The 15,959-nt window shown below is 46.7% G+C and overlaps 1 protein-coding gene across 1 annotated transcript in view; it reads right to left on the minus strand.

Moving 5' to 3' along the window:
- DOCK11 (dedicator of cytokinesis 11) overlaps nt 1-15,959 on the minus strand; it is a gene marked incomplete at both ends in the record, with an annotated part of 70,229 nt that overhangs the window by 12,533 nt on the left and 41,737 nt on the right. The window contains 12 exons of the mRNA XM_079541838.1: nt 972-1,085; nt 1,798-1,980; nt 6,184-6,321; nt 7,733-7,848; nt 8,038-8,180; nt 9,156-9,203; nt 9,544-9,610; nt 9,749-9,860; nt 12,152-12,246; nt 12,378-12,453; nt 12,985-13,101; nt 15,487-15,665. Coding sequence (XP_079397964.1) covers nt 972-1,085; nt 1,798-1,980; nt 6,184-6,321; nt 7,733-7,848; nt 8,038-8,180; nt 9,156-9,203; nt 9,544-9,610; nt 9,749-9,860; nt 12,152-12,246; nt 12,378-12,453; nt 12,985-13,101; nt 15,487-15,665 — 1,388 coding nt within the window. The remainder of the gene's footprint in view (nt 1-971; nt 1,086-1,797; nt 1,981-6,183; nt 6,322-7,732; nt 7,849-8,037; nt 8,181-9,155; nt 9,204-9,543; nt 9,611-9,748; nt 9,861-12,151; nt 12,247-12,377; nt 12,454-12,984; nt 13,102-15,486; nt 15,666-15,959) is intronic.

Below are 15,959 nucleotides of genomic sequence, written 5' to 3' on the forward strand. Positions count from 1 at the left end.
TCTTTCTCTTCCCTGTGCTGAGCCTGGCTCGCTTCGCCCACATGCCGACTCCTCAGCTATGTCTGTGTCTGTGCACAGCACCATCTCCAGTGTCCTGGAATCTCTCCTGTACTGGAAGATCTCTCCTGTACTCTTGCTCCTATGTAGGTACATAATCTGGGTATAACAATGGTTGCACGATGTAAAATAAGATCAGCAAAACAGGGGTTAGCAAAACCCCAATCAACATCTGTGTGCAGGAGGGAACAGAGGTTCTGTCATGTATATCCGAAATATAATTTTGTTATATCACAATTTAACACCTAACTGAGGTGTCAGAATCCCTCCTCCTGCCCTGAAGGTGTCTCATGCCATCCTTCTACCCCATCCCAGCCAGCATCCCTTTCCTTCAGCTCATGGAATGATCACAGAGCTGTAAAACTTTTCCTGTTTTTCTCAATCCAGCTTTGGCAGCTGGGAGCAATAGAGCAAATTGTAGTGATAATTTATTATTCAGTGGATTGGATAGAAACTGTTTATTCCAGCACAAGGGCAGACAATTCTTTTCCAAAGAAATACAACCATCAGTGTTTACAAAAGAAGACATTATTAATATTAGTTACAATTAAAAAAATAATTCCAATTCCTGCTAATTATGGCCTTTAGGCAACAGGCCCTCCCCTGGCATTCCTGTCAAAGCTGGAAATTCTTAGAAAGCTCTTTGCATACTCTTGAAAGGAGCACCCCATGCAAAGTGTAACCTGAATTACAGTGCTCCCTCCTCTTGGCATTAGGCATCACAGTGGAACATGGCATAGTGCACCTGCTGTTGGCATAACCCCTTTTTTTTCTGAGCAAACAGCCCAGTGCAGGCTTATAAGTTTTACAGTTAGAACTAATTAGGCTTATCTAAACATGATTTTCTTGAGTGCATCCCCCATCTCGCATTAATGGCTGATAGCACACAATGTGATCTCTCTCCTCCAACCTACCTTCATAGGCCTGTCACTGTTTGCAAAGTTGTTAATGATGAGCAAGGAGTCCTGAAACCTCGTCCCACCGCTGAGCGCCACATCTGCTATTAACTGGCTCACTGCAATTATTATCTGTTGGGACAGCAAAGGAGCATTATTTAAACGAGCCCAATAGAAGAGCTTTATTGTCACAGTTACATAAAAAGCTCATAAAAAACATTGTGTCTTTCCCACAGTGTAAGCAAGGGCCGTTGTTGTGGCTTCACTGTCTGACCTCCCGTGGGCAAACACTCCTCAGAGGGCCAAACTTCTTTGCTGAACAGCAAGTTCACAGAACTAACGAGATAACAGTCTTAATACGAATGCTGATGTGGAAGTAAGTACCTCGATTATTGTCATCTTCCCTGTTTTAGCACAATCCAGACAGCGTTCATCTGCACTCCAGGTATCTACATTTGCTTCAAAAAAGTAACACTGCAAAAGCAGCTCCAGCAAAATTCCTCCTCCTGCCCTGAAGGTGTCTCATGCCATCCTTCCACCCCACCCCAGCCAGCATCCCAAGCAGAGGTGTGTCTTGGAGCTGCAATTCCAAAAACACAACAACGTGGAGTGCTTGACGGAATTGTATTGCACCCAAAAAGCCCGGAGCCAATCACTGAAAACAGGCATTAGGCAAAGCCAGGAAATCCAATTGCTTTTTGTCCATGTATAAGATCGCTCCTTTTAGAAATAAATGATGAGCTCCTCTGTAGACATGAGGTAAGACATAGCTACGTTGAGACACTCATTCACTACATCTGAGGCATCCAGGCATCCCTCTGCCCTCCTTTCCCCAGCTGCTCACCTGAAGGTGCGTTCTCAGAAATGTCCTCCTTTTGGTGAACTCAAAGTTGTTTCTCATCAGCAGATACAGCAGAGCGGAGGCTTCGTTCCTTGTGGAGGTCACCTTCGAAGTGCAGCACTTGAGGATCTCGTAGCAGAGGGCAGCACACATGTTCACCCTTCCCTTGAAAAAGGCTGAGGGAAACTTCACAAGAGACAGGCAAACATTAGAATATACACCACAGAATTACCTAAATGGGCAAGAGCATGGGGCAGTACATTGGGCTCAACCTTGGAAAGCCTAAATAAAACTTCTGCCAGAGTGTTGTGCTCAAAAGTAATTTGTGGGAATACATTCAGAGCCTATTTTTGACCACATTTCCTTGCTGTCCTTAGCTGACATGCTTTTTGGAGATGTGCTTGTGCATGTCCATCTGTCCCTATCCCAAACAACAGTTGGGTTCAGTGGCAGATTCTCAGCACATCAGACAGACAGAATTCCGTCTCATGCCCTTACAAAAGCCCTAAACATGGGAGAGAGAGGTTCCACCAGTGTCTGCTGTGGGAGATATCTGCCAGAGCCCTCCAACAAGGCCTGCTGGCAAACATGTCCTTGGATGCCTGCACCACAACTTCCACACGCCCCAGAAAAAAAAGCACCTAAAAGGATGACTTCCCTCAGGAATTCCAGTATGCAACAAAGGCACACACTTGTCCCAAAGCCCCCAACACACACGGTGACTCATGCCCTTGCCCCCCATATTGAGCTGGCGCCAGGAAGCAGTGGAACAAAGCCAAACTGCAGTGTGAGTCACCTCAGTTGGGAGCAGGGCTTGGGGATTTGCAATGGAATGGCTCACTGTTGGAGCACATCTGTCCCCTGAGCAAACACCTATTTCAGAGCGGCAGACCTCTATGCAGGACTTGCTGGAGCACCAATCCACCTGCGGTCAGAGTGGTGGTTGGTGGGGAGGGGACACTGCATGCTGCTTCCTTCCACCCCCGCTGCATTGGGCTGGGCACAGGGAAGCAGAAGAAGGAAGGGTTTGGTGCTGGCATGCAGCCGCCTCCGCAGCCACCGCAGGGATGTGGCTGCAGGGGGTGACGCCAGAGCCTGCTGGGGTAGTGAAGGCTGCTAGGACACTGTGCGATGGCACTCTGAGCCCTATGGATTTCTTGGCACAGCCATAACCACGGGTTTTATCCATGCATGGGAGAGATTTGCTCAGTTCACGTCTTCCTGGGCATGGTCCATGAGCCAATTCTCTGTTCTATCACCTTCTCCTCATAGGAGATGACAGTAAATACTGCCCATGAGTTCACTCACATCCTCCGAGTCAGAGCCTGGAGCTGTCACCCTGGCCCTCTATCTTTTATGCTAAATATATGTGATTCAGAAAAACTTGTATGTACTCAATATTAAGATCCCTTCCAAACTAAGCCAAACTGCTGGGGCCATCACTGTGGCATGCTGGTAAACGGGTTTTAAAACAGGAACTAAGAGTTGTGTCTAGCAAGACTACTCCATTGGGTGTAGTCCACCATTACACAGAGCCACACAGGTTAAAAGAGTGTGAAAACACTGCTCCAGCACTTGGTGATCTCTGCGTCTTGCTGAAAATAGTCACAGGGGAAAAAAATGGGAGAAAAGAAATGAATAAAATGGGGCCAAGAGGATCAAGTGTGCACTTGAGCAAGGAGCTATTAAGTAATTATTGCCTGTTGTAATTCAGTCCTTCCCCCATTGCGAGATGGAGTCATGCTCAGAATTGGGATTAGCCCAGAACTGGCTGCAGTGATATGAAATTGGGAGTGCACGGGCAGCACAGGGATACCCAAGAGAATATGGCTGGCATTGACTCAGCATGAATCACTGACTGCCTGCAGAGACTTATCAGACACTTCCAACCCAATGCTAGGGAGAAAATTTTTTCCTGGGAACCTGCTGGAGAACAAGCTCCAGTCTTCTCTCTGTGCCTTTCTCCTTGTGTTGCTCCAAGAGGAGAACCTGTGCCCTGTTCACAGTAAGCCTGCATCCCCAGGCAACTCCCTGCTGGAGACTGATCCTGAGCAGATGCTATCACTCCTGGCACCTAAGCAGCACCCAAAGGGTTTGTGCTTGCCATAGCTTTGGCCAGCTGCTGAGTTACAGCTGCCAGGGGCCATTATAAACCCCAGTAAAGCAGAGCAGACAGCTTTATGCTCCCTCTTGCCTTTTCCAGCCTACAAGGTAGTGAAGTTTCTAGCCTGCTGCTGTGAGATTGCACTAACAGGGAGGCAAAGCAAGACTTGATGTGGTTGGATACAATCAGCTGTTGCAGAAAAAGAGCAAGGCTCTCCTGCCCTGTTCCTTCAGGGCCTGGGATTGGTGATGCCTCCAAACATGTTCCCAGCACACATGCATGCAAGCAGCATTCATTTTAGATCCAGAACCAAACATGCAAACAATTATAGACCTTGTTTATTCTTTGCTTTCTTGCAACATATCTTTTTAAAGTCTCCTTCCTAGCAAATGACCAGGTTTAGTAAAGGAAGAAGGGTATTTTTAAGACAGATTTTAGGAAGCGAAATAGCTCTCAGTTTTTCCCTCCGACAATCATTTGCTGTGACACGAGATAAAAGGGGGATTCTTTTCATTGTAATTATGGCTGCAGAAGGCCATAAAAAATGGGAAATCGTCTATTCCAGCTGTATCAAAGATATAATGTACTTTTGGCTTTCTCAAAGTTAACACCAATTTATAGCTAGCCATGATATGCAACTCAAAACAAAACAGCACGATTTCTGTATTTCAAAACAAGCTGGTAGGAAAACAAAACATCCTTGCACTTGCTGTAATCCTCACCCCCAGTTATTTAATCCTCACTGTGTGTCTTAGAAAAGCCCTTCAGAGGACTTAAAAGGAAGTTTGGGACCGTGTGGTTACGGAGTTGGCAAAGAAATCACTTCCTTACAGATACCATCTGCTGGGCTCATATCTTGCTTTTACAGAAGCAACACTGTGTCCTGCCATTGGGGAAACGTGAAAAATTAACTGAAAGAAATCTTTCAGATCTCAGGACCAGTAAATCATAGAATGGCAGAGTCACAGACTGGTTTGGGCTGGAAGGTTCCATAATAAAGGCCATCCAACCCCACCTGGCCTTCAGCACCTCCAGTGATGGGGCATCCCCAGCTCTGCACAGCCCGTGCCAGTGACTCACCACCCTAAATGCCAAATCCATTGTGGGTTTGAGCTGGCAGAAACGCAAGAAAATCACCTGGACCCCCATCCTCACAGCAGCCCAGAGTGCAGCCTGCACTGCTGCAATCGGTGCTTTGGAAAGTGAGCATATAACCCTCGCAGGGCTCCAGCTGTGAAGGCTGATGGTGAGATCAGATGAAACAGGTGTGTAGGTTTGGCTGCACGCTTAAACAACCACAGAAAATTTGCCAGGGAGGCAAGGAAGATCTCTTATTTGCTGTAGGCAGAATTTCTTTTTTACGGCTAAATAAAATTTCAGCTAATTAAAGGGAGAGATGTGCAGGTGGACTGTGTCCATGTGGGCTGTGTGTAGATCTGCAGCAGGATGTATTTCAAGGCTACGCAGACCGTGGTCAAGCAGAAAACTTGACAGACACAGGGAAAGGCAGAACAATAATCATCAATTATGCCCTGCAGAAAAATGGAGTGATTCCTTCTGGTTCCAGCTGCCAGTGTGGGAGGATGTAAAAAGCCCTGTGGAAAACCTCAAGTAGGAAACTGTGCTGTCTGGAGCCAGCTAGCTAGTGAGACTTCTGCATTTTCTGCTTTTGGTCTATCTGCTCAGGACAAACCAAACATCAATCCTAGATATATTCATATTAGCTCTTAGCTTTGCTGTGTGGTTACAGCAAAATATTCATAGCACAGGCTTTCTCCATCTTTGAAAAACAAGTTTTAGATGTCTCTGTCTTATAACAAACTTTGTTCAGTGAGTTGTGCAAGACCTCCTTTGGAAATAATCGCTGCATGTCTATCACACACTCGGCTGTTGGGCTGCAATCTCAAGCCACACAAATTTATCTCATTAACAAAGTGTTGCATTCCAGTGACTCCAGAGCTTTTCATTCGTTTGATTATAACTGTGCAGCTTGGAAGCAATGGAGCTTGCGTGTACCTCTGGTATCGAAAATGTGCTTATGAGAAGTGGTATGTTGTGACAAACATGGAAGGAAATGCCAGCAATAGCATCACACTGCTCTGGTGTGGTTAGCTGTGGCTTTGAGCTCGGGGGGTTGGGCAGCCTCACTGTGTTCCAGGGCTCTGAGCTCAGCAAAGTGCAGGGATTAGTTCAGCCATCGACCCTCTCCCACATGCAGCCAAGGCCAGGAGATATTGGTCTCCTCTATCATGCCTACAGAAATCCCACAGGTTTGTGTTACGTACCTTGCTGATGAAAGCTCTCAGGGAGGCAAACACGTGCTTAAGAGCTGCTTCTGACTGCCCATTTTTCAGAAAAGCAAGATGAATATCAAAAACCTTCTTCATGAGGGGATTGTGGCCATCGTTGCTTAAGAGCTGGGTCTGGAAAGCAATGAGAGAATTTACTTCACAGAAGCATTGTGCCTGAAGGTGAAAATGACAGAGATAATTTTGCACCATATCAATTCTTAAGCCAGATGTGGAGCAGAGCCTTCAGTAAAACTATAACCAGAAACCATGACAATCAGTACTAACTTACAGTATTTGGCCAGAGGCTAAGATTTTAAGAGAATTTTAAGAGAACAGAACAAAACCACATTGACGCTATTGCATCACTAATTCCAAAACAAAGTTAGGTTTTGGACAATGCTCTGTAAAATGTTCACCAATGGTTCAGGTATGCTTTAAATAAAACAGGCAGTTACCAACATGACACTGCTTTCTCCATTTTGCTTTGTGAGTCTCAAGAAGAATTTTATTTACAATCCACGTGTTTTAATTGAAATTATTGAAGCCGTCAATAAGAACAGCATCAGCACTTTTACTGCAGCACACTTCTGTGTGGTAACACTGGATGTCCGTAAAAGCAAAGCAGAAGCCCATTAAAGCAGAAGGGAATGCAGCCTGTCCTGTGGTTTGAAAATCACGTTGTCTTGTGGTCCGGCTATATTAAAAAAGAGGCAACTGTGAAAATAAAACAAGCTTTAACTCTTGCATCTAAATCCTTGTGCTGCTGCCAAGCTGCTATGGAGCAGATGGAAGCACCAGGATGGACTTTTTGCTCTGTAACAGAAGCACAGGATATGACTTGTTTCGTGTTGCTCGGCAAATCTGAAAATGAAATCTTGGTGGTGCTTACGCTGAGATACAGAGCTGTTCTTGCAACCCCATGCAGAACACAATGCTCTTTGGAGGAACTGTGCTCATGAGTTCCTCCAACTTCGAGGAAGAGCTTTTCTGGACCACTATGTCAGTACTTGGTTGCCTGCCTGGGCCTCTCTCCATCACAGAGGCTCTGATTCTTGCAAATGTCAGTGACTGCCACAAAAGTGAATCACTACATGGAGGGGACTGGTGCTATTTAGACTGTCAAGTACAGCTGGAATGCCTCAGTCCTAGAGACATCCACATTCAGCAACATACAGAAATCTAAATATAAGCAATTAATGATAGAAGCCAGTGACTGTTCAAAGCGTGCCAGACCTTCATTTCTCTTTCCCCTGCCTCCTTACTATATGGTGGTTTCCTTTTTTCCATTTTGCTAACGTGTACAATCATAACAAACAACATAACGTCCACATAATTTTCTCCGGTCTTGCATTTTTGAAGGAATTAGGAGATATTGCATAATTGCTCGGCAAGACCATGAAACACTCCATGCAACGAGCTGCAAATGATTTACTTCTGTAAACACTTCCACAATCCGTCAGTCTGAAAGAACAGATCACTGAAAGCAACAGGCATGCAGAAACACAGCACGCTGTTCTATGGCACTTTTGATTTCAAAGCTGACCTTGAAACTCTGAGTGAAAAAAGAGATGGTGTCCAGGACCGTCAGGCACACTTCAGTTGCTATGTTGCCCTCCAGCAATGCCTGGTGCACAATATCTGCTTCTGTGGTGCCTGCATCTGCGAATGGAAAGCAAATCGGGAGGAAATGGTGCTCAACACTCTGGTTCCCACCAAATCTAAATGCTGATACAGACAAGGTTCTCCCTTTCCACATCCCCAGGCAATCAGGAGCAAGTGACCAATGGACGCATGCACGTTTTCAACAGGCTATTATGGCATGGGCACACCTTGCTCTGCTGTACGTACTGTGGTTGAGCGTGAAAGATGTGTCCAAGCTGCCCAGGTGTTGAAGCCGTGCCTGCATCCCTCCAGCTCTGCTGCGAAGTGCTGGCATTGTCTGCGATTTCCTATCGGCTGCCACATGCTTGGACACCCAAACGTCGTGCACCCTGCAAGGGGAAGGAAGGCTGTAGGATGGGATAAAGGTTGCTCCAGGCCTGGGGGCTCCAGCACAAGAAGAATGTGGAGCTGCTGCAGCAGGTCTGGAGGAGAGCTGCAAAGGTGCTCTGTAAGCCAGAGCACCTCTCTTATGAAAGGTTGAGGGAACTAGGTTTGTTTGGCTTGGAGAAGAGGAGACTCCAGGGAGACCTCATTGTGGCCTTTCAGTACTTGAGGAGAGCTTATAAGCACTTTTTACATGGTCTAACAGTGATAAGATAAGGGGAAATGGCTTTAAACCAAAAGAGGGGAAACTTAGGATAGATGTTAGGAAGAAATTCTTTACTCAGAGGGCACTGACATTCACCAGGCACTGACACTACTGGCTAAGATGCTGTGGGTGCCCCATCCCTGGAGGTGCCCAAGGCCACAGAAGGGGCTCTGGGCAGCCTGACCTGGTGGGGGGACACCCAGCCCACAGCAGGGGTTTGGAGCTCAATGACCTTTAAGGTCCCTTCCAACCTCAGCCATTCTGTGATTCTATGACACTTGAGGCACCTGCCTGGAGACCTGGCCTCCCTCTCATGCACTAATGTGGCTCATCCCAATACTGACTGAGCTACTCTCTCCTGCTTCAGATTGCCTTAAAGCTAAGAACACCAGAGCTGCTGCTCAGAGGGCTGGGATAGAGCCATGCCTCATGTCTCACCTGCAGCCAGCTGCAGGGTACACTGCAAACCTGCACAGGCAGCCAAAAGTGCCTGGGGCTGGGGGTCTCCTGCAAGAGATAGAGGGGAGGGAAGGGGAAGGGTGCTACAAGGAGAGGATTCTACTCATTGCATGGCACTGAGCTGAGTCCCAGCATGGCCCCATAGATTCCCTGCCTGCTAGGTTTGCCCACTGTGGGTGTGAGTGCTCCCTTCCTGCCTGAGCTGCAGCAGGGAGAGTGGGGACGGCCCCCAACCCCAGATGGAAGAGTACAATACCTGGCGATATTTCTCTTCCCCACGTATCTGAAGTGAAATAAACACACTCTAGAAAGAAAGAAAGAAAAACGTTACAGATTCTGCAGATCAGGAACAACCAGAACATTTTTAGTCTTCCCAGTCCTTGTCTGTGGACACACTCCTCCACACATGAGAGTTTGGGGTCTATATTCATGTGCTGCAAGACCTCAGACCCTTGCTTCTCAACTCTCTGGTGCTCTGCTGACTCCCCAGCTATCTGCTGCTGTGCCACCTCATCACACCCTGGCCAGACACCTCTAGGGCTCTGCAGGGCCCTGTGTATCCTGAGAGGCAGCTGCACTCACTTCTTCCTCCTTGGTGCCAGCACAGAGGTGCAGGGTTTGAACTGCAGCCTCGTGATACTCACTCCAGAAGCACAAGGACGTTGATCAGCTCTTGAGGTGAGAATTTGTTCCAGTAGGCTAAAAGTGTATCTGAGAAAGAGAAAGACATACATTGAGATTCTTTTCTTTTAATAGAAAAGGGACCTTACAGACCCAAGCAGCCCACGATGGCCTCTTGTCCTTCTGGCTGCCCTCTGGTACACCCCATAAGGAGCAAGAGCCACCAACCTTCAGAGATCATCTTCACAATGTAGAGGTAGCACATCAGGAGCGTGCGGATCTCAAACTGGTCCAGGCGGCTGCAGTGAGACACGCTGCTCCTCGTGGAGCTCCTGCGGATCTAATGGGACAGGAATGTCACGTGGAGGCCCCGTGGCCACGGGTATCTGGGCTGTGCTTGAGCACAGACACGACAGATCTGGCATGTGCCAGATGCACCAGCTCTCCTCCTGTCCCCAACAGCACCTTGTAGGACATGCCTTGGACACGTCCCATCTAGGGATAAGCAGTCTGGAAATCCAGCCAAAGCTTTCTTTGCCCAGCAAACACATGTCTGGGCAGAGAAGGATGCCTTATCTAGCAAAATGCATGGCAGCCTTGCTATCGCTCCTTCTCACTACAGCATCTGAGCTCTGTGACGATTTTGAAGTTTTTGCCAAACAAAATTCATTCACTTTCATGGTTTAAAGCAAGAATCTTTTTGTTAAATGTGTATGCACCAAACCAAACTGTCAGTAACTAAAGAAACAGGAACTTTCCACTTAAGAAAAGAACCATTTTGTTTTATCCTCCTGAGTTTTGGGAGTGCCTTTTGCTTTTTTCCCCTCCTCTTTTGTGAGTTAGGCGAACACGAGAGAAAGTCTTCTGTTGTCAGTGTTTGAGGGAAAGGAAGGCTTGTGCATTCTGTGGTGGGAAAGAGGGGACTTTTAAAGATGCACCACATTGTTTGGCATTCTCTGTGCTTGCCCTAGTCATATCCTCTGACAAACGGATACAATTAAGCTCTAAGGAGGATGCTTCTCTTAAAGCTGTGCCTCATATGTTTGGAAACTGACCCGCAGATCATATGTGTTGTTTATTCTGGGGCAGGCTATGGACGTGAGTCATAAGAACACAGAATTAAACATTCAGATTAGGGCTCGAGATACAGTGCTATGGCCAGAACTGTGCTGCCAACCGTGCCAAATTATCCAGACAGCACACACTCCAACAGAACCGCAATAAACAATGTCTGCTCCCATACAGAGCCTTAAAGCTGTGCTCCTTCACAATGCATTGCTTTTACAAGGCCTTGAGAAAGTGATATGCACTGACAGAGAAGCTATTTTCTACTACTATGAAAAATATATCTTCAAGGACACAGATGAATGTGCCTGGCTGTGGCGATGAGGTGAGCTGAAAGCCAAATGTTTTCTGCAAACCCAGCCAGGTGTTGCTGCCAGCAGGGTGGAAGCACGTGCCCTGAGCTCTGCAGTGTGATGCTCAGGCAATTGGTTGTGCTTGGTTCTGTAGCCTTGTGATTCTCGTGGGGGACCCCCACCTCTCCTGAGCATGTCAGGACACAGTCAGCAGGAGTCCGGATAAGCATTGCTTTGCTTTGCTCGTTGGAAGGGCCAATGTTTTTAAAGCTGTATCAAGGATTTGTGCTAACACAACACATCTGGAAAGCACCTGAAGGCAAACAAGGAGCTGGTCTGCACAAATACCGATTTCCATGCATGCGATCTGCCAACAAGGAGAGCACACACCATCTGGATGCTGCAGTCAGACCTCTTTGTGCTATCACCTTCTGCAAGTTTATGACTGTGGGTATTACCCTGTGCTGATTTTCCTACCCCTATCTCATCTCCCACGTCAGCAGTCACCAACTCTCCCATCGTTGTGTTTTGACTCCCAGCTGTGTGTGAAAACCAGTTCCCAGCACCATTCAGTGTATGCTGACCGGGCTCAGCCCTGTCCCAGCACAGAGAACACATCTGTGTGTGGATACACGCACCGTGGGAGCAGAGAATTTCCTCATGCATTTTGCCATTCATAAATAATTTGCCAACACTTATATTTTTGTCTCAGAGAATTTTAAAGACGGAAAGCATACCAGACCAGCAAGCCCAGCTTCTGCTAAGATTAATCTGTTTGTTCCCAAACAGAGGTATTTCATAGAATCATAGAATGAATGAATCACAGAATGGCGTGGGTTGCAAAGGACCACAATGCTCATCCAGTTCCAACTCCCTGCTATGTGCAGGGTCACCAACCAGCAGCCCAGGCTGCCCAGAGCCACATCCAGCCTGGCCTTGAGTGCCTGCAGGGATGGAGCATCCACAGCCTCCTTGGGCAACCTGTTCCAGTGCCTCACCACCCTGTGTGTGAAAAACTTCCTCCTAATATCCAACCTAAACCTCCCCTGTCTCAGTTTAAAACCATTCCCCCTTATCCTATCACTATCCACCCTTGTAAACAGATGTACCCTCTCCTGTTCATATGCTCCTTTCCAATATTGGGAGGCCACAATGAGGTCTCCCTGGTATTTACAAGCTGTTTTTTCATTGTTATCAATTATTTTTTGTCCCCCTTAGCTAACAGCCTATGCACAGCAGTGAGCACTGTCCTTTCTAACCCCAGATACATTACATTTTCACTCTGATCCGGGGAACCAGTTGCCCCCTCTGAGTTCAGGGATCCTTTTGAGTCCTCTCGCTTCATCCCATGGCCGTTTGGAAGTGCTGCTGGAAAAAAAACACAGACTCCAAATGATGCAGTTTGCACCCAGACTCCTCAACATATCACACTGCTGAGGACTGGTGGTAGCTGCACTGAACATAAAAGCAAAAGTAGAATTTTAGAACAGTTAATTTACCTGAATCCTTGTCCACAATCAGGCTGGATCTATTTGAGGGGGATGCAAAATTGCAGATGAATTCATCCCTGGATGCCTGTAAAGCAATATGAGGTTTTTGTGACCAACAGAAGATAATAGCTATTCTTTTATAAAAGAGAATAATGGAATAAAAAAGAAGATTAGAGCAGCTTTTAAAACGCAGGTGAAAATTCCTTACATCCTTAATAAGGAAACAAATGCCCTGGGGTGCAGTACAGAAAACAGCAAGGCACGTTAAAGGAAGTGATGGCAGCTTGTTCATTTTTCATCACTTGATTTGATGCTGTTTTTATTCAGACTTTTTAAAATTTTTTGTTACTGCTTTGCCCCAAACAAACAGGGAAGCCTCATCTGCAAGCCTGAGCCCTTATGGGAGGCAGATGGGAACTGAGTCCTGTTCTCATTGCACCTGGAGGGACTTACCTCTCTGCACAGCACGATGCGTGCTGTAGAGGAATACAACAGCAAAGAAAACAGCAATGCAGCAAATAGAGAACCATCACAGGAAAAAGGTCAAACAAAATAAACACATTACTGGATGGAAGGAAGAAAAAGAATCACACTTGGGCCGCTGGGCTGTACTCACAGGGCTGGAGGCAGCCGTGCAGGAGACGAGCACGTCGCGGCCGGCCACGCGCTGGATGTTTTCCAGCAGCAGCCCCAGCAGCGGCAGGTAGAGCTGGACGATTTTGGCCTGCTGGTTCTGCAAAAGGGGAGAGGAACAGAGCTAAGAGCTCAGGGTTTCCACAAAGTAAAAAAAGAGGAAATTCTTCAGCCAAAAATGTGTATATGCCACCAGTGGGTATTACCAGCAACGAGCTCTGGGAAATGAGGGATTTCGGGGGCTGAATGGCATTCCCAGTTGTACAGGAAGCATGACAAACAAACCATAGAATCATAGAACGAATCATAGAATGGCTTAGGTTGGATGGGACCTTAAAGATCATCTAGTTTCAACCCTCCTGGCATGGGTTGGTTGCCACCCACTGAGCCAGGCACCAGCTCAGGATGCCCAGAGCCCCATGCATGGCCTCAGGCACCTCCAGGGATGGAGCACCCACAGCTGTGGGCAGTGCCAGGGCCTCACCATCCTCTGAGTGAAAGATTTCCTCCTAACATCTCGCCTAAATTTTCCCTCTTTTAGTTTAAAATCATTCCCCCTTGTCCTGTCACTGTCAGACCGTGTAAAAAGTCAGTTCCTCTCTGTTCAGAAGCTTCTTTCAGTGCTGGAAGGCTGCAGTGAGGTCTCTGTGGATTCTTCTCCCGGCTGAGCAAGTCCAGATCCTTCAGGATCCTCCCTCTTTCTCCAGAGGAGAGTTGCTCCAGTCCTCTGAGCATCATCAGGCTTCCTCTGGACCCACTCCAAAAGCTCCATGACTTCCTTGCACTGGGGGCCCCAGTTCTGGACAATCCTGGATTTCCTAACTCTTTAACTGGCACTTCACAGCTCCATTTTGAAGTGCAACACCCCGCAGTAATGAAATAAAAACATTTGCTTCTTCAGAGGTGCTGACTATTGCTTCCAGTTGGGAATTCTCCATAGCCAACACTTCTATTTAAAACAGTTTGGAGGAAGGGATTAACTTGAAAACTTGAATTAACTGATACAGATTGTTTATGAAGTTTTGAAAAAAGTCTGTTTGGCTATTTCTAAATGCAAGGCTCTCTGACATCAGTTCTTTTCTTGTCAAAAAATGATTATCCTGGAGCTGACAGAAAAAGATATCTAAGGGCTGTGTTGTTTTGATATAAGCACCCAATATTTTCTTCTGATTCTGTATGACAAAAAATATGAGAAACCTTGATAATGCCCATGGGCTCAGCAAACCCTCTCTCAACCATTGATGAAGATGAGGTTTCCTTAGCTGGAATGAGACTGCAGCAGCAGCGTCTGCTGCCTGCAATGGCACTGGTTTCCAGGACACCAGCTGAGCATCCTGCCCTGGCTCCATGCAGCCTTCTGGCCATGCTGCCCAGAGCAGGACACACACCAGAATACAGCAGGGCAGTTTTAAGACACGTGGCGGTTTTGAGAAGGCAGGGAGCCGCTGCATGCTGATGAAGCAAACAGTTTCTGAATTAGCATGAGAGCTTTCAGGCACCCCAGAAGAGCTGACACAGGCTGCCTCTGACCCAGCTGTGACAGAGAGTTGGCAAACCTCTCCTGTTTCACCAAGTCTGGGCAGCAACCACGTGTTGTGCTTTGTTCCAGGCTGTGCGAGTCACTGGAGATCCGTGGTGCAGAGAGAAACAAGACCACCTCCCACTCAGCCCTTCCAGTTATGCTGCTAAAGGTCCAGAGAAGGAAGAGATGATCTGGCTCCAGTCCATGCGGAGGGGCAGGAGTCCCTGGTGCATTTCGGTCACGTCCCCACCCTTTGTGTCCAGGATGCTATCCATATTCCAAAGTAAAACCCTGAATGTAGCAGGAGCAATTTTAAGAGCTAAACTCTTAACAGAGGCATGTTTACAGCCTACAGCAAGGACACGTAGTGTCTGTGCTGGTAGCTCAGCGCTTTCAAGGACATATGTTTCAGCAGGGATCAGCATCAAAAAAAAAACCAAGCCCATCTCCAAGCTCTCAGCAATACCACATGCTGAGCCACTGACCAAAGGAAGCTGAAAACTCCCCAGCGGAAATCCAGCATCTCGTGAGAATCCACAGATCCTCTCTTCTGGCTCAACTAATTGGCAAAACATGCAGCTGACTTTAACAGAGATCAGTCCTGCTTCCTAATTATAGTACATTAATGCAGGATATTAATTTAAGTCCAAGTCCAGAAGACCACTGACGTTGCTTAACTTTGAACAGCCTCTTGGCTAGGAACACTTTCAAGTCCTTTAATGGCTCGAGGCTTTATTATGTAAATACTCAGCATGGATAAGAGCTCTGTAGTTATCACGGGCACATTATTTGTATTCCTAGATAATTTCTCAGAGCTATTCCTGTAATGCCATAACTGTAACTTAAAACGGTTCCCTGAACAGTAATGAGAACACCCTCAGTGCACCGTGCAAAATCTAAAGCTGATGTTTTTCCATAAAATTCAAGACCTTTACGTTTAAAAGCCAAGAAAATAAGCCTGACCTTGTGCTGGTATCTGTTGTCGAAGGCATGCTTTATCAAGAGATTTTTTAAGACTGTGATGGCCGTATATCTGATATCATAGTTGTCCTGCAAGGCAACAGAGGTTTCTCTGAGAAGCATCCCCACCAGGAAATGATGCCTGCAATACTCATCAGTTAAACTGTATTCAAGATTTACATCTGAAAGAAACAGCAAAGCAATGGTTAAGGGAACTGTTCCAAAGATCTATTCAGACTGAGACAGAACTGTCAAGTAAGCCACAACAGTTCATGGGTACGGTCTCATCATCACTCTTCTTGTGATAAAATATCACAGTGCAGTGATCTTTTAATGAAGCCTGAATCAATGACAGCTTTCTCAACCACAAAGTAATACGAAAGAATTTGTCATCTCCCAGTTCAGACGAGGCATTAACTCCAGCCCTCACCACCTCAGCAGCAGCTCAATGAAGGATTTATGCAGCACAACGCTTT

The sequence above is a fragment of the Tetrao urogallus genome (assembly GCF_951394365.1).
Source record: "Tetrao urogallus genome assembly, chromosome: 13".
Lineage (NCBI taxonomy): Eukaryota > Metazoa > Chordata > Aves > Galliformes > Phasianidae > Tetrao > Tetrao urogallus.